This window comes from Bufo bufo, chromosome 2 (assembly GCF_905171765.1).
Source record: "Bufo bufo chromosome 2, aBufBuf1.1, whole genome shotgun sequence".
NCBI classification, from domain to species: Eukaryota; Metazoa; Chordata; class Amphibia; order Anura; family Bufonidae; genus Bufo; species Bufo bufo.
This window is the reverse complement of record NC_053390.1, coordinates 401657729-401682879: the sequence shown is the minus strand read 5'-3', so window position 1 is coordinate 401682879 and position 25151 is coordinate 401657729. Positions and strand designations below refer to the sequence as shown.

Genomic DNA, 25151 nt, shown 5'->3' with positions numbered 1-25151 from the left:
GTGTGGATACAGAGGTCCTACCGTGAGGTCTGTGAGGTCTCTCAGGTCTGTGTGATTGATTGCCGCTGGTGGTGAAGGCGAAACTGGGATCACTTCGGATTTTCGCTTGCTGTCGGACAAACCTAGAAAACAGAGAAAGGGGGAAAAGCGACTCCATAATCTTCTTTGAATTTACCTCCCACAGACATCCACTTGTCTTGCAGATTTGAGGGTAGTTTCTCTACTATGGGATTAGTGCCTCTAGCTGTATCTAGAAACGAAAGTCCTTGCAAGTAGCCATCCTCTTTGGCATATTCTATCTCTAGTAGAAGATCACTTAGTTCTTGTAGCCGCACATTGTCTCTGTAGCCCACCTTGGGAAAGACTTCAAGTTTTTTCAACAGTGCTCCTTCTATTACCTCTGGGGATCCATACGTTTTTTCTAGTCTTCTCCAGGTCATGTTGAGTCCTGCTGCAGGGTTGAACAGGTTTGCTCTTCTCATCCTCTTAGCATGCTCTGCTGACTCAGTACCAAGCCATTTTATCATTAAATTAAGCATTTCTGTTGGAGATAAGTTCAGACCTTCAGTGGCATGCAGAAAGGAAGATTTCCATGCCCAATAGTTTTCAGGACAGTCATCAAATTGGAAAAAGCCTGAGCTAACCATTTCTTTGCGGATGAGATATTTGGTGACATCCACTGCACATTGTTATTCGCTCGTGTAATCTATAGGTTTAGGTGATGGGAACACTTGTTTTTTGTTCTTAGGGGTTTCTGGTGCTTCATTCTTGGTTTGCTGGCAGTCGCTAACCTCATGAGGTTGATTGGGCCTGCTCAGGGGGTATGTTGATCTCGGCCTGAATTCTTTTGCTTCAGGTTTAAAAGACTGTTCCTTTGTATGCATATCAGTAAGGTTCTGGATGTACTCACTTGTATGATCTGCAGGGAATAGAGGTTTTTCTAGAACCTCTAACTCTTTATATGATTTTTCACTTCCTGACCGACTTGTTCCCATGTAGGTAGCGGCCTTTGCTTCAGCAACTGCAGCTGCAGTCTGTCGCTGCAGGATGAGCAATTTTGATTCTAATTCCGCTTCTTCTTGTGCTATGGCAGCTTCCCTAGCTGCTGTCTCTTGTGCTATGGCAGCTTCCCTAGCTGCTGTCTCTTGTGCTATGGCAGCTTCCCTAGCCTCTTCCTTAGCTCTCTCTTGTGCTAGGGCAACTTCCCTAGCTGCTCTCTCTTGTGCTAGGGCAGCTTTCTTTGCTGCTAACTCCTGCATCATAATGGCTTCTTTTTCTGCGTACTGTAGCTGGACGCAGGCAGCTTCTGCTTCGGCACGAGCTCTAAGTGCTGAGGAACTTGCTGAGGACATCTTGCTAGCCCGTGAAGATCTGGACAAATGCGACCGTGCATCGTCTTGCTGGGCACTGGGAATGTTCTCCCTGCCTTGCTGTGTTGGCGGTAGCATGTCATCAGCCTGGTACTGTCACGGATGGTGTACAGGAAACAAGACAATGCAATACAATAATGACTCACTGGATCCACAACTAAGGAACAAAAGGGAGACCCCTACATGAGACCTGCCACTCTCCCTAATTGCTGAGCCTATGCGAACACCCCAAAGGTGGATGGGCGCATATCGGCGTACCTCGGCTATCTAATACCTGAAGACCCTACAATAGTGAGAGTCAGGGTCACCTGAAAATCCAGCAGACAGAAAATCACAAATAAAGGAACAGCACTTATCTTGCACAGGACTGGGAAATAGAAACAGCAAGCACACACACTGCAGGAAGTTGTATAAGCCGCAACCTAATGCATCATGGGGAGGAACTTAAAGGGAAGCAATCAGTCCAACTGCATGACAGCTGAGATAGACTAACGAGATGAGGAACTTAACCAAAACAAAGAAACTCAAGGAGGAGGATCTGGAAAGCTCCTGTCAGAGCTTCTCAACTGTCTGGTTGTGACAGGTACTTTGTCCCTGATCTTAGACTCATGCTGCAGTAATGGCATCTCAATTTATTCCAGACCGCCACGTGGGTTGTCTTTTTACTGTTCTGCTTCGCGTTATTGACTGTTCTATAACACTAGTCAGACAGCTTAACAATAATTCAGAAGTCAAGAAACGTGAGACATCAGATCTGTATGTATTCTCTTTTCTGAATAACTTTGTAAAACTACAACATAAACATAAACAAAACATATGTGTCAGTACATTAAACATAATACAACAGCCTCACTCCATCAGTGAGAGTACTCACAGACAATTCCATCATAAGTCCAGGAATATATCAAGAGCTCCTCTGTATGCAGCCTGCTAGATCCAGGAGCAGTCATGAAATGGAGGAAATACAGTTTCAGGTTGAAGGTTACTGCCTCTGACTCTGGGAAAAATACACGTCCTGTAAAGTTCTGGCAAAGTAGTAACTAACTTTGACCACTAGATAGCAGCAACGTCAAACATAACATTGCAGTATAATCTTTTCAGCACATTACATACATTTACTATGCACAAAATGGGCAGAACAAAGGTATTAAATTCCTAAATTAATACGTTTTACTGAATCTTTTCCCATAAAATTATATATCAATCTGATAAGTTTCTCCTGTTCTTTAACATGTTGTCTGCAAATTGCACTGCATTTTGTGGTTACAAGTTCTCTTTAAAGGGGTTGTGAGACGAAAAATATTCTGCAGTTTTCAAACCAGCACCTGGATCTGAATATAATTATATGCAATTACAAAAGTAATTTAGTGCAGCCACTGATTTATTCAATAAAATGTACCTGTAATAGTGACACCTGCTGTTTGCTTTTTCATTTCTCTGTCCACCTCGCTTAGCTGGACGCACATGCTTAGTTTCACCCTACAACTGCCTTTGAAACTGTGAGAGGGAGAGAGTTGCAACAGAAGGTACATTCTCCCTGAGCTGCCAGCTTGATATAAATCCTGCAGCGTCACTAGAACAATGAATGGGGAGAGCTCGGGATCCATGGGAGGTACATGGCTGGTTCTAGCTTTGTCATGTACTATATGTCTGGTTTTTATTTTTCACATTAACCATGGGATAACTCCTTAAAAGAGGTTATCTGGCTAGGGTAACTGATCCTGTGAATAGGTCATCAGCATCTGATCAGTAGGTATCTGACACCAAGGACACCCTCAGATTAGCTGCTTACCATAGGCAAGTGACATCATGACCATCAGTCACGTGGCTGGTCTCAGCTCAGCACCAATCAGATGCTGATAAACTATCCAGAAGTTATCAGTTACAGATAGCTGGATAAACCATTTAAGTGACTGGCCACAAGCAGTGCCACTCTTTATTAGCATCACTTAACTCTAGATCATATTGTCATAGTGTATGTTACCATGGAATAACATTATTTTAAATTACTATATATAACATTACCATATACCGTACGTATAACATTACCTCTAAAACCCATTGCAGGAGCTGTTTTTGTCCTTCTTGAAATTTGTCTGACCAGCGCAGCACAAGGAAACCTTCCATTCGGAGTTGTTTGAAGAGAATGGTGGGTTGTATATAAGGTCCTATAAAAGACATGCAAAACAAATTGAAACTAAAGATTAAAAGTAAAAAGTTATCTGCAGAGAAATTACACATTTATATAAGAATATATACTGTATTTATCATGGTGACTGCCATATAGCGTATGGACACTGCTATGCTTGACATACTATTCACTGTGTTTCTATGTGCTGTTAATATGACCTTAAATTATTTTAACCCCTTCACCCATATCTATTAGGCACCTTAGTGACTAAGCAGTTATTTAACTTTTTGACCGTCGCATTCCAAGAGCTATAACTTTTTTTTTTTATGTCTATGTAGCCGCATGGGAGCTTGTTTTTTGTTTTTCAGAACAAATTGTAGTTTTTAATGGTACACTTTGGGATATAAATATATATATATATATATATATATATATATATATATATATACAGGGAGTGCAGAATTATTAGGCAAGTTGTATTTTTGACGATTAATTTTATTATTGAACAACAACCATGTTCTCAATGAACCCAAAAAACTCATTAATATCAAAGCTGAATATTTTTGGAAGTAGTTTTTAGTTTGTTTTTAGTTTTAGCTATTTTAGGGGGATATCTGTGTGTGCAGGTGACTATTACTGTGCATCATTATTAGGCAACTTAACAAAAAACAAATATATACCCATTTCAATTATTTATTTTTACTAGTGAAACCAATATAACATCTCAACATTCACAAATATACATTTCTGACATTCAAAAACAAAACAAAAACAAATCAGTGACCAATATAGCCACCTTTCTTTGCAAGGACACTCAAAAGCCTGCCATCCATGGATTCTGTCAGTGTTTTGATCTGTTCACCATCAACATTGCGTGCAGCAGCAACCACAGCCTCCCAGACACTGTTCAGAGAGGTGTACTGTTTTCCCTCCTTGTAAATCTCACATTTGATGATGGACCACAGGTTCTCAATGGGGTTCAGATCAGGTGAACAAGGAGGCCATGTCATTAGATTTTCTTCTTTTATACCCTTTCTTGCCAGCCACGCTGTGGAGTACTTGGACGCGTGTGATGGAGCATTGTCCTGCATGAAAATCATGTTTTTCTTGAAGGATGCAGACTTCTTCCTGTACCACTGCTTGAAGAAGGTGTCTTCCAGAAACTGGCAGTAGGACTGGGAGTTGAGCTTGACTCCATCCTCAACCCGAAAAGCCCCACAAGCTCATCTTTCATGATACCAGCCCAAACCAGTACTCCACCTCCACCTTGCTGGCATCTGAGTCGGACTGGAGCTCTCTGCCCTTTACCAATCCAGCCACGGGCCCATCCATCTGGCCCATCAAGACTCACTCTCATTTCATCAGTCCATAAAACCTTAGAAAAATCAGTCTTGAGATATTTCTTGGCCCAGTCTTGACATTTCAGCTTGTGTGTCTTGTTCAGTGGTGGTCGTCTTTCAGCCTTTCTTACCTTGGCCATGTCTCTGAGTATTGCACACCTTGTGCTTTTGGGCACTCCAGGGATGTTGCAGCTCTGAAATATGGCCAAACTGGTGGCAAGTGGCATCTTGGCAGCTGCACGCTTGACTTTTCTCAGTTCATGGGCAGTTATTTTGCGCCTTGGTTTTTCCACACGCTTCTTGCGACCCTGTTGACTATTTTGAATGAAACGCTTAATTGTTCGATGATCACGCTTCAGAAGCTTTGCAATGTTAAGAGTGCTGCATCCCTCTGCAAGATATCTCACTATTTTTGACTTTTCTGAGCCTGTCAAGTCCTTCTTTTGACCCATTTTGCCAAAGGAAAGGAAGTTGCCTAATAATTATGCACACCTGATATAGGGTGTTGATGTCATTAGTCCACACCCCTTCTCATTACAGAGATGCACATCACCTAATATGCTTAATTGGTAGTAGGCTTTCGAGCCTATACAGCTTGGAGTAAGACAACATGCATAAAGAGGATGATGTGGTCAAAATACTCATTTGCCTAATAATTCTGCACTCCCTGTATACACTGCGTGCAGAATTATTAGGCAAATGAGTATTTTGACCACATCATCCTCTTTATGCATGTTGTCTTACTCCAAGCTGTATAGGCTCGAAAGCCTACTACTAATTAAGCATATTAGGTGATGTGCATCTCTGTAATGAGAAGGGGTGTGGTCTAATGACATCAACACCCTATATTAGGTGTGCATAATTATTAGGCAACTTCCTTTCCTTTGGCAAAATGGGTCAAAAGAAGGACTTGACAGGCTCAGAAAATTCAAAAATAGTGAGATATCTTGCAGAGGGATGCAGCACTCTTAAAATTGCAAAGCTTCTGAAGCGTGATCATCGAACAATCAAGCGTTTCATTCAAAATAGTCAACAGGGTCGCAAGAAGCGTGTGGAAAAACCAAGGCGCAAAATAACTGCCCATGAACTGAGAAAAGTCAAGCGTGCAGCTGCCAAGATGCCACTTGCCACCAGTTTGGCCATATTTCAGAGCTGCAACATCACTGGAGTGCCCAAAAGCACAAGGTGTGCAATACTCAGAGACATGGCCAAGGTAAGAAAGGCTGAAAGACGACCACCACTGAACAAGACACACAAGCTGAAACATCAAGACTGGGCCAAGAAATATCTCAAGACTGATTTTTCTAAGGTTTTATGGACTGATGAAATGAGAGTGAGTCTTGATGGGCCAGATGGATGGGCCCGTGGCTGGATTGGTAAAGGGCAGAGAGCTCCAGTCCGACTCAGACGCCAGCAAGGTGGAGGTGGAGTACTGGTTTGGGCTGGTATCATCAAAGATGAGCTTGTGGGGCCTTTTCGGGTTGAGGATGGAGTCAAGCTCAACTCCCAGTCCTACTGCCAGTTTCTGGAAGACACCTTCTTCAAGCAGTGGTACAGGAAGAAGTCTGCATCCTTCAAGAAAAACATGATTTTCATGCAGGACAATGCTCCATCACACGCGTCCAAGTACTCCACAGCGTGGCTGGCAAGAAAGGGTATAAAAGAAGAAAATCTAATGACATGGCCTCCTTGTTCACCTGATCTGAACCCCATTGAGAACCTGTGGTCCATCATCAAATGTGAGATTTACAAGGAGGGAAAACAGTACACCTCTCTGAACAGTGTCTGGGAGGCTGTGGTTGCTGCTGCACGCAATGTTGATGGTGAACAGATCAAAACACTGACAGAATCCATGGATGGCAGGCTTTTGAGTGTCCTTGCAAAGAAAGGTGGCTATATTGGTCACTGATTTGTTTTTGTTTTGTTTTTGAATGTCAGAAATGTATATTTGTGAATGTTGAGATGTTATATTGGTTTCACTGGTAAAAATAAATAATTGAAATGGGTATATATTTGTTTTTTGTTAAGTTGCCTAATAATGATGCACAGTAATAGTCACCTGCACACACAGATATCCCCCTAAAATAGCTAAAACTAAAAACAAACTAAAAACTACTTCCAAAAATATTCAGCTTTGATATTAATGAGTTTTTTGGGTTCATTGAGAACATGGTTGTTGTTCAATAATAAAATTAATCGTCAAAAATACAACTTGCCTAATAATTCTGCACTCCCTGTAGTACAGACCAAAAGTTTGGACACACCTCATTCAAAGAGTTTTCTTTATTTTCATGACTATGAAAATTGTAGATTCACATTGAAGGCATCAAAACTATGAATTAACACATGTGGAATTATATTCATAACAAACAAGTGTGAAACAACTGAAAATATGTCATATTCTAGGTTCTTCAAAGTAGCCACCTTTTGCTTTGATTACTGCTTTGCACACTCTTGGCATTCTCTTGATGATCTTCAAGAGGTAGTCCCCTGAAATGGTTTTCACTTCATAGGTGTGCCCTGTCAGGTTTAATAAGTGGTATTTCTTGCCTTATAAATGGGGTTGGGACCATCAGTTGCGTTGAGGAGAAGTCAGGTGGATACACAGCTGATAGTCCTACTGAATAGACTGTTAGAATTTGTATTATGGCAAGAAAAAAGCAGCTAAGTAAAGAAAAATGAGTGGCCATCATTACTTTAAGAAATAAAGGTCAGTCAGTCAGCCGAAAAATTAGGAAAACTTTGAAAGTAAGGGCTATTTGACCATGAAGGAGAGTGATGGGGTGCTGCGCCAGATGACCTGGCCTCCACATTCACCGGACCTGAACCCAATCGAGATGGTTTGGGGTAAGCTGGACTGCAGAGTGAAGGCAAAAGGGCCAACAAGTGCTAAGCATCTCTGGGAACTCCTTCAAGACTGTTGGAAGACCATTTCAGGGGACTACTTCTTGAAGCTCATCAAGAGAATGCCAAGAATGTGCAAAGCAGTAATCAAAGCAAAAGGTGGCTACTTTGAAGAACCTAGAATATGACATATTTTCAGTTGTTTCACACTTGTTTGCTATGTATATAATTCCACATGTGTTAATTCATAGTTTTGATGCCTTCATAGTCATGAAAATAAAGAAAACTCTTTGAATGAGAAGATGTGTCCAAACTTTTGGTCTGTACTGTATGTACACACACACACACGTAACAATCACTGATTACTTGTAACTCTTTAAGGGGAGGAATGGAAGAAAAACAGCAATACTGCCTTTGCCTTTTTACATTGTAAATTTTACAACATTCTTTTGCGTCATATACTGTAGGTCTTTTTTAAGTTTTATCACCTTTGCACGATAAAACCTTTTTAAAAATGATTTTGCATCTCTAGATTCCAAGACCAAGATCCTTTTTCTTTTTCTTTATAAGGAACTGTGTGAGGGCTTGATTTTTGTGTCTTGTAATTTTCACTGGTATCATTTTGGTGTACATAAGAGATACTGATAGCTTGTAATTGATCACTTTTTTTTGGTGGTGGATATGCTAAAAATTCTGGCTTCTTTTTTTTATTTAATAATCCTAAAGATAGCATAAACGTAGGCAGACTGTCTAGACCTGGACCAGGTTTATCACAATGGCTCAGGCTGGATGATAAATCTGGTGCAGTGAAAGAATTTTTTTTCTGACTCTATACCAACTATTGGTTGGCTAACTTTGAGGTAGATTTTTACGCCAGATGCGTGCTCAATTGTGATGCAAAATGGTACATATAAGGCCCTTTACCCTTTCCCATGAATCTCCGTCCCTGTCCACTAAGCCCTCCCCCCTTGTCATGTATTTGGAAAAAAGTGTAGAAACATAGATGCACTAATCTTTGCAGACAGATTTCTCTAACAGACATTAATAAATCTGGGCCATTGTGCCTCTTAAAGTGGTGGTAACAAATACATCTATTTTCAGTTGAATTTACTAAAGTTGAAAAGCTTGACATTCATTAGGTCTGCAGATTTCTTTTGTTAAATTGAAGGAAACATGCCACATGTTACGTATGTAAATATGCCTTTCATTTTCAGTAACTACTACCACGGTAGAGCCATGGATAGCTTGACCCTAACCATACTAACCCAGCAATTTTATTAGGTGACTTAAATGTTAGCTGAATATACCGTACAAGTTTTAATTTAAAGGTGATCTCCCACATTTGGGTTTTTCCAACAAGTAGAGAGAATGAATTACATTAATGTGTCTTAGATGTTATTATGGGACTCTCTATAGGACCTTTGCTAGGTAGCTGGAATGCTTTCAGGATCATTAAAGATGAATTTAGCATGCAAGCTGAAATTGGATGATATAACTCTGACTCCGAATGCCGAAGTTCATTTTATTCAAGTAATTATGAAAAAAATATGTGCAGCAGTATCTTGGGTAATAAACCGCCTCAAATTCAGTAGTGTAGCCTAGTCCTTAAATGGAATGTGCAAGAATATTTTTTTTTAGTCAACCCCTCCACTTGGCTGGACCTGTAAAAGTTGTGCCACTGGGCTCCCTTTCTGTAAACATCCGGTTTGACATTGCCTGCAGCCAATCACTGGCCATGGCAATGTCAAAGTAAATGTTTTCAGCAAGGGAGCCCAGGAGAGCAGGAAGAGAAGGAGCAGGGAGCTAGCACCAGGGAGCAGGTAAGTAAGCTTCTCTTTACAGGTCCGGCCAAGAGGTTGCCAAAACCCTCCCCATTTTTGCACAACCCATTTAATACATTAATTAAAATTATTACTAGCCATAGAAATTTACCTGATGGAGGCACTGCATCATTATACATGGATATCACACCACAGACAGCAATTCTTCCAAAATCCTTCATCTGTGGTAGTACAGCATCGGAAAATTTCCCACCAACCTACAGAGCAAAGAACAAAATGTGTTTGTTTAATATATTGTATATTTCTATTCACATCTATTGTTCGTCCCACATCAATTTCTTGACATTGCTACTTCATTCTTCAATGTTTTTGGTTATTCAAAACTAATCTAATTCATCCATAAGGTCTCACTGATATATGCACCCTCGGACATAGGAGATGATAGCTACAGATTAGAACTCCCAGAACAGTACAGACATGATTCAGCAACTAACAGTAATGGTTATTAGTGATGAGTGGCATACGCAATATTCAAATTCGCAATATTTTGCAAATTTTTGGCTGAATATTCGCTATAATTCCACAAATTTGAGAATTCGTGATTGCAAAAATCGGCAATGTAGTATGCACGTATTGCACACACAATTTCATTACCTACAGTCATGTGAAAAAATTAGGACACCCTTTGAAAGCATGTGGTTTTTTGTAACATTTTTAATAAATGGTTATTTCATCTCCGTTTCAACAATACAGAGAGATTAAAGTAATCCAACTAAACAAAGAAAACTGAAGAAAAGTCTTTTCAAGATCTTCTGTAAATGTCATTCTACAAAAATGCCTATTCTAACTGAGGAAAAAGATAGGACACCCTCACATGTATTCCCTCTTAAATTGGCTCAGATCTCACACAGGTATATCACACCAGGTGCACATAATTAGTAGATCGTTACTCTGCATGTTGAATGAGGCTTGCCCTATTTAAACGTCAGACATTTAGTTTGGTGTGCTCCTGACTGTTGAAGTGAGAGTGAGCACCATGGTGAGAGCAAAAGAGCTGTCAGAGGACTTCAGAAAAAAGATTGTAGCAGCCTATGAGTCTGGGAAGGGATTTAAAAAGATCTCAAAAGATCTCAAAAGATTTTGAAATCAGCCATTCCACTGTCCGGAAGATAGTCTACAAGTGGAGGGCTTTCAAAACAACTGCCAACATGCCCAGGACTGGACGCCCCAGCAAGTTCACCCCAAGAGCAGACCGCAAGATGCTAAAAGAGGTATCCAAAAACCCTAAAGTGTCATCTCGAGAACTACAGCAGGCTCTGGCTACTGTTGATGTAGAAGTACATGCCTCTACAATCAGAAAGAGACTGTACAAGTTTAACTTGCATGGGAGGTGTGCAAGGAGGAAACCTTTGCTTTCCAAGAGAAACATCGAGGCCAGACTGACATTTGCCAGCGATAAAGTTGACAAAGACCAGGACTTCTGGAATAATGTTCTTTGGACAGATGAGTCCAAAATTGAATTATTTGGACACAACAGCAGAGGACATGTTTGGCGTAAACCAAACACAGCATTCCAAGAAAAGAACCTCATACCAACTGTGAAGCATGGAGGTGGAAGTGTCATGGTTTGGGGCTGCTTTGCTGCAGCAGGACCTGGTCAGCTCACCATCATAGAATCCACGATGAATTCTACTGTGTATCAGAAGGTGCTTGAAGAACATGTGAGACCATCAGTTAGAAAATTAAAGCTGAAGCGGAACTGGACCATGCAACATGACAATGACCCAAAACATACTAGTAAATCAACCAAAGATTGGCTGAAAAAGAAGAAATGGAGAGTCCTGGAATGGCCAAGTCAAAGTCCAGATTTGAATCCCATTGAGATGCTGTGGGGTGACTTGAAAAGGGCTGTACGTGCAAGAAACCCCTCAAACATCTCACAGCTGAAAAAGTTCTGCATTGAGGAGTGGGGTAAAATTTCCTCAGACCGATGTCGAAGACTGGTAGATGGCTACAAGAACCGTCTCACTGCAGTTATTTCAGCCAAAGGAGGTAACACTCGCTATTAGGGGCAAGGGTGTCCTATCTTTTTCCTCAGTTAGAATAGGCATTTTTGTAGAATGACATTTACAGAAGATCTTGAAAAGACTTTTCTTCAGTTTTCTTTGTTTAGTCGGATTACTTTAATCTCTCTGTATTGTTGAAACAGAGATGAAATAACCATTTATTAAAAATGTTACAAAAAACCACATGCTTTCAAAGGGTGTCCTAATTTTTTCACATGACTGTATAACATATAACAAACAATCACACAAAAGCTGTAAGCCAAAAGCCGGGCATGTGCAAGCCAACAACCTATCCATGAGATAGGTACAGTCAGCATACCTTACAATGGCAGCCTTGTGCACTATGATACATACAAAAGCAGCTTTTTTGATTGAAAATCATTATAAAACACATTATACTGCGACGCAGCGCAGGCTGAAACACAGTACAATAAATACTTACACGGAAAACAATTTGTGCATTGGTGTAGAGCACAGTGCAAGCACAGATCCTGTGCTGAACACCACACACAGCACCACACTAACATTTTAATATCACATGTCAATCAATAAGCATTGGACGAGAGGTAGGGGAGGGGAGTCACAGGCCCAAAGCTTTATTGAAAGACAGACACACTGGGGGGAAAGGAGGAAATGAGAGGGTTTTAATCCTCTTCTTCGTCGACGTCCGGACCGTCCATGATGGAGTAGTCTCTGAGCAGGCTGAGGACCAGCCTGCGGCAGTCCTGAATGGAAATCCTCTCCCAGTTCATCACTAGGCAAGCCACACAGCGTTCTTAAGACCTAAAAAAGCGTCTCAAAGAGAGGGGTTATCCAGAGGGACCACTGAATGAGGATATGAGAAAGGTTGAGAAGGATTGTTCCCAGGAGAGTCTACTTAAGAGGGGCACTGGGAAGAATAAACAGGGGAGTATAGATGCCACATTCACAAGGTTTGCATTCTCATTTAAATACAGTCCCATGGCAGAGCGCATTCGCTCTGTCATTTTTAAGAATTGGGACGTATTGAGGAGAGATGCAACCCTATATGAACTCACTGAGCGTAAACCATTGATTTCCTTCAGGAGGGCTCACACCGTAAAAGACCGAGTGGTCAGAAGCAGGTTCAAGCCCAGTAAGAGTGAGAATTGGCTGAAAAGCAATTTACCTAAAGGGAATTTCAGGTGTGGCAACTGTTCATTTTGTCACCATAACTCCCTCAAAAAATGGATTGAATTTGCGGGTGTCCAACACAAAGTGAGCACCTTTATTAACTGCAGGAGCACATACGTAGTTTATCTGCTGTTGTGCCCCTGCGGACGATTTTATATCAGCAAAACTATTAGGTGCCTTTTCGAGAGGTTCAGGGAGCATCTTAACTCGGTAAAAACAGGGAAGGGATGCCCCAGGTTCATCCAGCACGTTAGAGAAGTCCACAATGGGGATGTGAATTGCATTTCATTCTCCGGCCTAGAGATAGTACCCACCCCTCTGCAGGGAGGGGATAGACACAGCCTCCTCCTGCAGAGGGAAGCTAGGTGGATTCTCCGTACACAAGCACTAGGAGAACTTGGGCTGAATGATAGAAACGACCTCAGCCCGTTTCTCTAAATAAGTTTCTTTAAATTGTTTATTTTGGCTATTGTCTAGTCATAACACGTACTGTGTATCCATGATTGTCCCTGAGTATGTGCTTGTTCATTGTTTTGCATTTTGTTTGTATGTACCTCCCCCTATCCAGGTGCGGTCTGATTCGTCTCCTTCCATGACGGCAATCCGCATCAGGGGTTCAAAAGGAGCGCTGACACAAGCACGCATTTGACGCACAGCCTGATGAAGCGCAGATAGCGCAAAACGGCCGCCGCTGTTAGTTGCATGCTTGGATTGTCTGCCTCCTGCCTTAGTTCGTCTATGAAATAAAAGCTGCTGACGCACACCGGTGAGTGCCGCTGTTTCATTTCTTACTTACCAGAGTACACAGCGTTCTTAAAACAGTACATAAGGCTACAGCCTGGAAAGCCTCAACCGAATGGGTCCCATGTAGGGATGAGCGAACCCGAACTGTATAGTTCGGGTTCGTACCGAATTTTGGGGTGTCCGTGACACGGACCTGAACCCGAACATTTTCGTAAAAGTCCGGGTTCGGGTTCGGTGTTCGGCTCTTTCTTGGCGCTTTTTGAAAGGCTGCAAAGCAGCCAATCAACAAGCGTCATACTACTTGCCCCAAGAGGCCATCACAGCCATGCATACTATTGGCATGGCTGTGATTGGCCAGTGCAGCATGTGACCCAGCCTCTATTTAAGCTGGAGTCACGTAGCGCCGCACGTCACTCTGCTATGATCAGTATAGGGAGAGGTTGCAGCTGCGACGTTAGGGCGAGATTAGGCAGATTAACTCCTCCAAAAGACTTCATTCTGTGATCGATCTGCAGCTGTGGATCATTGAAGTGCTATTATTGACTTGCTCACTTTTTTGAGGCTGCCCAGAGCGTTTTTAGATCACTTTTTTTCTGGGGTGATCGGCGGCCATTTTGTGACTTGTGGTGCGCCAGCACAAGCTATCACCAAGTGTATTTAACCATCGATAGTGTGGTTATTTAGTGCTATATCCTACATCAGCTGCAGGCTGAGCCTGTGTCACTGAAGTGCATTTAACCATCAACAGTCTGGTTATTTTTTGGCCATATACTACATCAGCTGCAGGCTGAGCCTGTGTCACCGAAGTGCATTTAACCATCGACAGTCTGATTATTTTTTGGCCATATACTACATCTGGTGCAGGCTGAGCCTGTGTCACCCAAGTGCATTTAACCATCAACAGTGTGGTTATTTTTTGGCCATATATTACATCAGGGGCAAGTTGAGCCTGTCACCCAGCGCCTAAAAAATAGACCTGACATTTCTATTCAACCAAATCTGTACTGTTTTAGCTGGTCAAGTTATTTGTAGTGACCGTAAAAGCACACTTTTTTTTCTGGGTTGAAAAACCATTCCCAAATTTGCCATTCTCAAAATAACTAGTTTCTGGTATTTGAGGCCTACTTGAAATCTATCCCAAAAAGAATATCTTACATTGAAGCTAGTGATAGTGTCATTCAGAAAAACCTAAGACACACGCTAGCGTGCTGATAGAAATCTGATTCTGTGATTAAACCTATACCTGTCACACAGCGCAAAAAAAAACAGGCCTCACATCTCTATTTAACCAAATCTCTACTGTTTTAGCTGGTCAAGTTATTTGTAGTGACCGTAAAAGCACACTTTTTTTTCTGGGTTGAAAAACCATTCCCAAATTTGCCATTCTCAAAATAACTAGTTTCTGGTATTTGAGGCCTACTTGAAATCTATCCCAAACAGAATATCTTACATTGAAGCTAGTGATAGTGTCATTCAGAAAAACCTAAGACACACGCTAGCGTGCTGATAGAAATCTGATTCTGTGATTAATCCTATACCTGTCACACAGCGCAAAAAAAAAACAGGCCTCACATCTCTATTTAACCAAATCTCTACTGTTTTAGCTGGTCAAGTTATTTGTAGTGACCGTAAAAGCACACTTTTTTTTCTGGGTTGAAAAACCATTCCCAAATTTGCCATTCTCAAAATAACTAGTTTCTGGTATTTGAGGCCTACTTGAAATCTATCCCAAACAGAATATCTTACATTGAAGCTAGTGATAGTGTCATTCAGAAAAACCTAAGACACACGCTAGCGTGCTGATAGAAATCTGATTCTGTGATTAAACCTATACCTGTCACACAGCGCAAAAAAAAACAGGCCTCACATCTCTATTTAAAGGGTTTCTGTCACCCTGCAAAACTCTTTTTTTTTTTTTTGGATAGTTAGATTGCTCATAGTGCGATATAGCAGAATATAATGCTCTTACTTACTTTCATGCGGCCGATTCTTTATAAAACGAACTTTTATAATATGTAAATGAGGGCTCTACCAGCAAGTAGGGCGTCTACTTGCTGGTAGCTGCTGCAGAAATCCGCCCCCTCGCCGTGTTGATTGACAGGGCCAGCCATGATCTCCTCCTCCGGCCGGCCCTGTCAGTAATTCAAAAATCGCGCGCCTCGCGTCATTCGGCGCAGGCGCTCTGAGATGAGGAGGCTCGTATCCTCAGCACTCCCTCAGTGCGCCTGCGCCGATGACATCACCGAAAGAGAAGACGTCATCGGCGCAGGCGCACTGAGGGAGTGCTGAGGAGACGAGCCTCCTCATCTCAGAGCGCCTGCGCCGAATGACGCGAGGCGCGCGATTTTTGAATTACTGACAGGGCCGGCCGGAGGAGGAGATCACAGCTGGCCCTGTCAATCAACACGGCGAGGGGGCGGATTTCTGCAGCAGCTACCAGCAAGTAGACGCCCTACTTGCTGGTAGAGCCCTCATTTACATATTAGAAAAGTTCGTTTTATAAAGAATCGGCCGCATGAAAGTAAGTAAGAGCATTATATTCTGCTATATCGCACTATGAGCAATCTAACTATCCAAAAAAAAAAAAAAGAGTTTTGCAGGGTGACAGAAACCCTTTAACCAAATCTGTACTGTTTTAGCTGGTCAAGTTATTTGTAGTGACCGTAAAAGCACACTTTTTTTTCTGGGTTGAAAAACCATTCCCAAATTTGCCATTCTCAAAATAACTAGTTTCTGGTATTTGAGGCCTACTTGAAATCTATCCCAAAAAGAATATCTTACATTGAAGCTAGTGATAGTGTCATTCAGAAAAACCTAAGACACACGCTAGCGTGCTGATAGAAATCTGATTCTGTGATTAAACCTATACCTGTCACACAGCGCAAAAAAAAACAGGCCTCACATCTCTATTTAACCAAATCTCTACTGTTTTAGCTGGTCAAGTTATTTGTAGTGACCGTAAAAGCACACTTTTTTTTCTGGGTTGAAAAACCATTCCCAAATTTGCCATTCTCAAAATTGTGGTGAACGGGAACAATGAGGAAAACATCTAATAAGGGACGCGGACGTGGACATGGTCGTGGTGGTGTTAGTGGACCCTCTGGTGCTGGGAGAGGACGTGGCCGTTCTGCCACAGCCACACGTCCTAGTGAACCAACTACCTCAGGTCCCAGTAGCCAGCAGAATTTACAGCGATATTTGGTGGGGCCCAATGCCGTTCTAAGGATGGTAAGGCCTGAGCAGGTGCAGGCATTAGTCAATTGGGTGGCCGACAGTGGATCCAGCACGTTCACATTATCTCCCACCCAGTCTTCTGCAGAAAGCGCACAGATGGCGCATGAAAACCAAGCCCATCGGTCTGTCACATCACCCCCATGCATATCAGGGTAACTGTCTGAGCCTCAAGTTATGCAGCAGTCTCTTATGCTGTTTGAAGACTCTGCTGCCAGGGTTTCCCAAGGGCATCCACCTAGCCCTTCCCCAGGGGTGGAAGAGATAGAATGCACTAACGCACAACCACTTATTTTTCCTGATGATGAGGACATGGGAATACCACCTCAGCACGTCTCTGATGATGATGAAACACAGGTGCCAACTGCTGCGTCTTTCTGCAGTGTGCAGACTGAACAGGAGGTCAGGGATCAAGACTGGGTGGAAGACGATGCAGGGGACGATGAGGTCCTAGACCCCACATGGAATGAAGGTCGTGCCACTGACTTTCACAGTTCGGAGGAAGAGGCAGTGGTGAGACCGAGCCAACAGCGTAGCAAAAGAGGGAGCAGTGGGCAAAATCAGAACACCCGCCGCCAAGAGACTCCGCCTGCTACTGACCGCCGCCATCTGGGACCGAGCACCCCAAAGGCAGCTTCAAGGAGTTCCCTGGCATGGCACTTCTTCAAACAATGTGCTGACGACAAGACCCGAGTGGTTTGCACGCTGTGCCATCAGAGCCTGAAGCGAGGCATTAACGTTCTGAACCTTAGCACAACCTGCATGACCAGGCACCTGCATGCAAAGCATGAACTGCAGTGGAGTAAACACCTTAAAAACTAAAAAGTCACTCAGGCTCCCCCTGCTACCTCTTCTGCTGCTGCTGCCGCCGCCTCGGCCTCTTCCTCCGCCTCTGGAGGAACGTTGGCACCTGCCGCCCAGCAAACATGGGATGTACCACCAACACCACCACCTGCGTCACCAAGCATCTCAACCATGTCACACGGCAGCGTTCAGCTCCCCATCTCACAAACATTTGAGAGAAAGCGTAAATTCCCACCTAGCCACCCTCGATCCCTGGCCCTGAATGCCAGCATTTCTAAACTACTGGCATATGAAATGCTGTCATTTAGGCTGGTGGACACACACAGCTTCAAACAGCTCATGTCACTTGCTGTCCCACAGTATGTTGTTCCCAGCCGCCACTACTTCTCCAAGAGAGCCGTGCCTTCCCTGCACCAACAAGTGTCCGATAAAATCAAGTGTGCACTGCGCAACGTCATCTGTGGCAAGGTCCACCTAACCACAGATACGTGGACTAGTAAGCACGGCCAGGGACGCTATATCTCCCTAACTGCACACTGGGTAAATGTAGTGGCGGCTGGGCCCCAGGCGGAGAGCTGTTTGGCGCACGTCCTTCCGCCGCCAAGGATCGCAGGGCAACATTCTTTGCCTCTTGTCTCCTCCTCCTCCTACTCAGCTTCCTCCTCCTCTTCTTCCACCTGCTCATTCAGTCAGCCACACACCTTCACCACCAACTTCAGCACAGCCCGGGGTAAACGTCAGCAGGCCATTCTGAAACTCATATGTTTGGGGGACAGGCCCCACACCGCACAGGAGTTGTGGCGGGGTATAGAACAACAGACCGACGAGTGGTTGCTGCCGGTGAGCCTCAAGCCCGGCCTGGTGGTGTGCGATAATGGGCGAAATCTCGTTGCAGCTCTGGGACTAGCCGGTTTGACGCACATCCCTTGCCTGGCGCATGTGCTGAATTTGGTGGTGCAGAAGTTCATTCGCAACTACCCCGACATGTCAGAGCTGCTGCATAAAGTGCGGGCCGTCTGTTCGCGCTTCCGGCGTTCACACCCTGCCGCTGCTCGCCTGTCTGCGCTACAGCGTAACTTCGGCCTTCCCGCTCACCGCCTCATATGCGACGTACCCACCAGGTGGAACTCCACCTTGCATATGCTGGACAGACTGTGCGAGCAGCAGCAGGCCATAGTGGAGTTTCAGCTGCAGCACGCACGGGTCAGTTGCACTGCGGATCAGACACACTTCACCACCAATGACTGGGCCTCCATGCGAGACCTGTGTGCCCTGTTGCGCTGTTTCGAGTACTCCACCAACATGGCCAGTGGCGATGACGCCGTTATCAGCGTTACAATACCACTTCTATGTCTCCTTGAGAAAACACTTAGGGCGATGATGGAAGAGGAGGTGGCTTAGGAGGAAGAGGAGGAAGAGGGGTCATTTTTAGCACTTTCAGGCCAGTCTCTTCAAAGTGACTCAGAGGGAGGTTTTTTGCAACACCAGAGGCCAGGTACAAATGTGGCCAGACAGGGCCCACTACTGGAGGACGAGGAGGACGAGGATGAGGTGGAGGAGGATGAGGATGAAGCATGTTCACAGCGGGGTGGCACCCAAAGCAGCTCGGGCCCATCACTGGTGCGTGGCTGGGGGGAAACACAGGACAATGACGATACGCCTCCCACAGAGGACAGCTTGTCCTTACCTCTGGGCAGCCTGGCACACATGAGCGACTACATGCTGCAGTGCCTGCGCAACGACAGCAGAGTTGCCCACATTTTAACGTGTGCGGAATACTGGGTTGCCACCCTGCTGGATCCCCGGTACAAAGACAATGTGCCCACCTTACTTCCTACACTGGAGCGTGATAGGAAGATGCGCGAGTACAAGCGCACGTTGGTAGACGCGCTACTGAGAGCATTCCCAAATGTCACAGGGGAACCAGTGGAAGCCCAAGGCGAAGGCAGAGGAGGAGCAAGAGGTCGCCAACGCAGCTGTGTCACGGCCAGCTCCTCTGAGGGCAGGGTTAGCATGGCAGAGATGTGGAAAAGTTTTGTCACCACGCCACAGCTAACTGCACCACCACCTGATACGGAACGTGTTAGCAGGAGGCAACATTTCACTAACATGGTGGAACAGTACCTGTGCACACCCCTCCACGTACTGACTGATGGTTCGGCCCCATTGAACTTCTGGGTCTCCAAATTGTCCACGTGGCCAGAGCTAGCCTTTTATTCCTTGGAGGTGCTGGCCTGCCCGGCGGCCAGCGTTTTGTCTAAACGTGTATTCAGCACGGCAGGGGGCGTCATTACAGACAAACGCAGCCGCCTGTCTACAGCCAATGTGGACAAGCTGACGTTCATAAAAATGAACCAGGCATGGATCCCACAGGACCTGTCCATCCCTTGTGCAGATTAGATATTAACTACCTCCCCTTAACAATATATTATTCTACTCCAGGGCACTTCCTCATTCAATACTATTTTTAATTTAATTTTACCATTATATTGCGGGGCAACCCAAAGTTGAATGAACCTCTCCTCTGTCTGGGTGCCGGGGCCTAAATGTGTGACAGTGGCCTGTTCCAGTGGTGGGTGACGTGAAGCCTGATTCTCTGCTATGACATGAAGACAGATTCTGCGCTGACATAAGGCCAGATTCTCTGTTACGGGACCTCTCTCCTCTGCCTGGGTGCCTGGGCCTAAATGTGTGACAGTGGCCTGTTCCAGTGGTGGGTGACGTGAAGCCTGATTCTCTGCTATGACATGAAGACAGATTCTGCGCTGACATAAGGCCAGATTCTCTGTTACGGGACCTCTCTCCTCTGCCTGGGTGCCTGGGCCTAAATGTGTGACAGTGGCCTGTTCCAGTGGTGGGTGACGTGAAGCCTGATTCTCTGCTATGACATGAAGACAGATTCTGCGCTGACATAAGGCCAGATTCTCTGTTACGGGACCTCTCTCCTCTGTCTGGGTGCCTGGGCCTAAATGTGTGACAGTGGCCTGTTCCAGTGGTGGGTGATGTGAAGCCTGATTCTCTGCTATGACATGAAGACAGATTCTGCGCTGACATAAGGCCAGATTCTCTGTTACGGGACCGCTCTCCTCTGTCTGGGTGCCGGGGCCTAAATGTGTGACAGTGGCCTGTTCCAGTGGTGGGTGACGTGAAGCCTGATTCTCTGCTATGACATGAAGACAGATTCTGTGCTGACATCAGGCCAGATTCTCTGTTACGGGACCTCTCTCCTCTGCCTGGGTGCCGGGGCCTAAATGTGTGACAGTGGCCTGTTCCAGTGGTGGGTGACGTGAAGCCTGATTCTCTGCTATGACATGAAGACTGATTCTGCGCTGACATGAAGCCAGATTCTCTGCTATGACATGAAGACTGATTCTCTGCTGACGTGAAACCAGATTCTCTGCTATGGGACCTCTGTCCAATTGATATTGGTTCATTTTTATTTTTTTAATTTTTATTTTAATTCATTTCCCTATCCACATTTGTTTGCAGGGGATTTACCTACATGTTGCTGCCTTTTGCAGCCCTCTAGCTCTTTCCTGGGCTGTTTTACAGCCTTTTTAGTGCCCAAAAGTTCGGGTCCCCATTGACTTCAATGGGGTTCGGGTTCGGGACGAAGTTCGGATCGGGTTCGGATCCCGAACATTTCCGGGAAGTTCGGCCGAACTTCTCGAACCCGAACATCCAGGTGTTCGCTCAACTCTAGTCCCATGGAATAGTTCGTAAAGCACGGCGGTGTACTTCAGGATGCTTCTGGGAATAATGTCCACGAGTTCATTTTCCAGGGCCTCCAACAGGGCCTGTGCAAATGAGCACTGCCAAAAGAGGTGCAATGGTGTTTCTTCCTGGAAAAGGCACCTAGGGAAGTACCTGGTGTTGCATAGTCCACGGGCATGGATAAACGTTCTCAGGGACAGTCCTCCCTGAATGGCCATCCATGCCAGGTCTTTGTGTCCATTGGTTAATCTGCTAAAAGCCACGTTCTTCCAAACAGTCTCAACAGTGGCAGCAGGGAGCCCTGGAATAGACTCCATTAAGTCCTTTGTTCGGATCAGCTTGTGGATAGTCTTTGGTTTCCACAAGTCGGGCTTCAGTCCCTGCAGCTCGTGTTCCCTTACAAACTTGAGAAGGTCCTGTTAATACCAGGGGATATCCCAGTTGTAGGGGTAGGAGCTGTCCCAAACCAGCCTCCTCCAGAGAGGCAGGAGAAAGAACCGAGACACGGACCGGCCCGCCGAGCCATCGTCTTTCGCTGTCAAAGTCCTGCGGATGCTGTTGCACACACAGGCCGCCTGCAGCAGAGTCGGGATGTCTGAAACTCCTTTAACACCCTTACGGGGCTCTTTGTCCATTTTACTCTGTCCATTTTGGAGCCCCAGATGAAGCGGAAGACAGTCCTCGCAATGGCCTGCCACACGGTAATGTGAGAAGGCAGGCTTGTGCCATGTACTGAAGAACCGGCAGGATCTCATTCCGCAGCACAAGAGTCTGCCCTTCAATGGTGAGTTGCCTGAGGCCCCACAGTCTGATATTTTGATTGACCTTTGCCAAACAATCTTGCCAGGACTTCAGGGCTGCTCCTTCCTTCCCAAACTAGACTCCCAGGATCTTGATGAAGTCCGGCTGGATGTAGAAGGGGAAGGGGCAGAGGAAGTCAGGGCCTGCCCCTCGAACAGCATGGCTTCCAACTTCCCGCAGTGGACCTTTTCTCCCAAAGCCCAGTCGAATTCCTCGCAGGTCTGGACGAGCGCCATCACCGAATGCCTGTCAGCGCAGAAGACAGTCATGTCGTCCATGTACAGTGAGCACTTTCGTCGGTCTGGTCCTGGTGCGGTGATTCCTCTGACTTCTGGATTTTGCCAGATAGACTCTGAGAACAGCTCTATAACACAGTATATCAAATGGTAGGGGGCACTCAACTACCTAGTACCAGATGGAAAAATGTGATATGACACAAACAAAAAGAAGAGGTGAAAGAGGGCAGCCTTTTCTGACCCCAGATAGGACCGGAAAGGGGTCAGGTCTTCCAGCCGTTCACCAGCACCGAGCTGAAAATGTCAATGTACATCAGGTTAACATAGAAGCAGAAAATTTCCTCCAGCCCGAACCTTCGCAGGACCTTGCCCATAAAGACATCTTAAACACGATCAAATGCCTTTTCCTGGTCGAGGCTGACCAATGCCGCGGACATGTGGCGGGCTTTGACGTATTGCGCGGTGTCTCTAATGAGGGGCGAGGCTATTTGCGATCCTGCGGCCAGTAATGCCGCAGGTCTGGTCTGGGTGGATGATCCGTCCGATGACAGCCTTCAGCCGGTTGGCTAGTACCTTGGCAAGCATCTTGTAGTCCACGTTCAGAAGAGAGATGGGACGCCAGTTGTTAAGATCCCGTCTCTCCCCCTTCCGCTTATACAAGATCGTGATCATTTCCTCCCTCAATGACATAGGCATTCTGCCCTTTACCACCATCTCCTCATACAGCGCCAACAGATCCGGGCCAATCAGGTCCCACAGCGCTACGTAAAGCTCTGCTGACAGACCGTCACTGCCCAGGGTCCTGCCAGGCCTGAAGGATGTAGCGGCAGAGCTCAGCTCCTCCACCGTCAAGGGAGCATCCATCGCCGCCGCGCCTGCAGGATCAAGGGTGTTAGCGATACCTGACAGGAACTTATCTGTGGCATGCGAGTCGGTGGTCTTTGGGGAGTAGAGGTTGCTGTAGTAGTCGCGGACGACTCCCATCACTCCCTCCTTCCCCGTGGTGATGTTTCCGGTCTCATCTCGCAGCTCGGTCAGGGGTGTGGAGCTGGGGTGGAGCTTCCTGAAAAAGAAAGAGTTACATTCCTCACCCTTCTGCAGGTGCTCTGCTTTGGAACGGAAGATGATGCGCCTGGATTCCTCCTCAAAGTGTCTTTTCAGGCCCTTCTTGGTCTCCTCCAGCTCATTCCTGACGTCCCAGCCGCACTGGTGGAGGTCCTGCAAGGATCGCAGCTGTCTCCTGAAGTCCCTCTTCCGCTCACACACTTGTTGATGGCCTTTCGCCTAAAAGAAACTGCAAAACTTGCCTTTAACATACTCCCACCATTCAGTAGCATCCTCAAACAGGCATTTGTTGTTCCTCCACCCAATGTAGGCAGTCCTCAGTTCCTCCATCACCTCCTCTCTTTGTAGCAGGGCACAGTTAAGCTGGGGCCAGGAGGGAAACCGTTGCCCAAAGTAACCTGCAGACTAATGGCCCTGTGGTCAGAGAAGAAGCAGGGGACCATGGAATGCCCAAGGTGTTTCACAGCCTGAGACGAGAACACAAAGTTCATGTGAGACCGCTGTGAGCCATCGGGGTGGCTCCAACTGTAGTTGACAGAGCCGGCCACCATGGAGCCCCACAGTGTTCCGCAAGGACGTCTGAGTCACCATCTGGATGAGCAGTTTGAGGAAAAGTCCAAGTAGGTTCATGCCGAGGTGCGCCCATCTTCTTCGATGGGGCAGTTGAAGTCTCCACCCAGCACTACTGCCCTAGTGGTGACAAGCTGGGTCCGCAGGAGCAGGAAAAGCTCCAAGCGCTTGCTCCCGACCAGGGGGGCGTACATGCTGATGAGCCTAACTGGCTCCTCCGCCCATGAGCCGTCTGTGACCAGAAGCCTGCCGCAGACGAGCTCATGGATGGAATCAAGAGTGAAACCGCTCCCCCTGATAAGGATAGCAACTCCTGTGGCACCCGTGCTTCCCCCACCAGACAAGTAGGAGGGTCTGTGAGACCACTGCCTGGCCAGATGGTTGTAGGACCTGAAATAAGGCAAGGCACATTCCTGCAGCATGTAAATGCCACATCCCTGTGAAGGCAAAAAGGTTAGCACAGTCTGCAGTCTAGACCTATCCCTGATACTTCTCACATTGATGTTAAAGATGTTGAGATTTGACATACTGCAAGAGAAAAGGGGGCTCCGGCTCCGGGAGCTGTAGCATGCCCTCATCCTGTGGTCAGTCGAGCAGGGAAGGCTCTCGGGAGTCCAGGAGTTCTTTGGATTCTGGTTCGGAAACCAGGTCCACCACCAGATGCTCCATCTCTTCTTCTGGCAGAAGGTCCTTGGTGACCTCCACCACCTTCTTCTTGGAGGACTCAGCACTCGGGCTGTCCCTCCCTTTCCTCTTCCTCTGCTGGGTACCTGCAGAGACAATAGGGGGAAAATCCTCCAGGGAGAGGGCCACAGCAGTGTTCGGAGGGGGATTTAGCACTGCTGCGGGAGAGTGGGGCAGCTGGGTGGGGCAGGGGGCCAGAAACAGGACCGCTGAGGCAGGGCTAGGGAAGGTGAAGAAGGTTGCCTCAGTGGGGGTGGTGGGGAGACTCCGAACCTTGGAAAGAGGGAAGGAGGAACAGGGAGGGCTGGGGGCACGGGCCAGGAAAGGGGTCGATGTCCTCTTACCCTCCTTCTTGTTAGCTGCTGGGTCTGGAGCCTGTGCTTGCTTCACCGGACCCTTGGCTGCCACCAATGCGTAGGTCCTGGCCCTCTTGGGACAGTCTTTGTACAGATGGGCTGCTGTTTGCAAAAGTTGCAGGCAGTCCTCTTCGGACAGTCCTTAGATTCGTGCCCTGCAACACAACAAATGCTGCAGGCGGCCTCTTTACAGTTTTTCATACTGTGGCCCTTCTATCTGGTAAAATCCAGAGGTCAGAGGGATCCCTGCACATGGTTGACG

At 45.9% G+C, this 25151-nt stretch overlaps 1 protein-coding gene across 3 annotated transcripts in view; it reads right to left on the bottom strand.

Annotated features, from left to right (window-relative positions):
* The window catches only part of LOC120989268 (prostaglandin reductase 1-like), a 181541-nt gene that overhangs the window by 47750 nt on the left and 108640 nt on the right, over window positions 1-25151 (bottom strand). For all 3 annotated transcript variants that reach the window (XM_040417258.1, XM_040417259.1, XM_040417260.1), the window contains 2 exons: window positions 9618-9723; window positions 3420-3538 (listed from right to left, as the gene is read on the bottom strand). In XM_040417258.1, the coding sequence (XP_040273192.1) occupies window positions 3420-3538; window positions 9618-9723 (225 nt within the window). The remainder of the gene's footprint in view (window positions 1-3419; window positions 3539-9617; window positions 9724-25151) is intronic.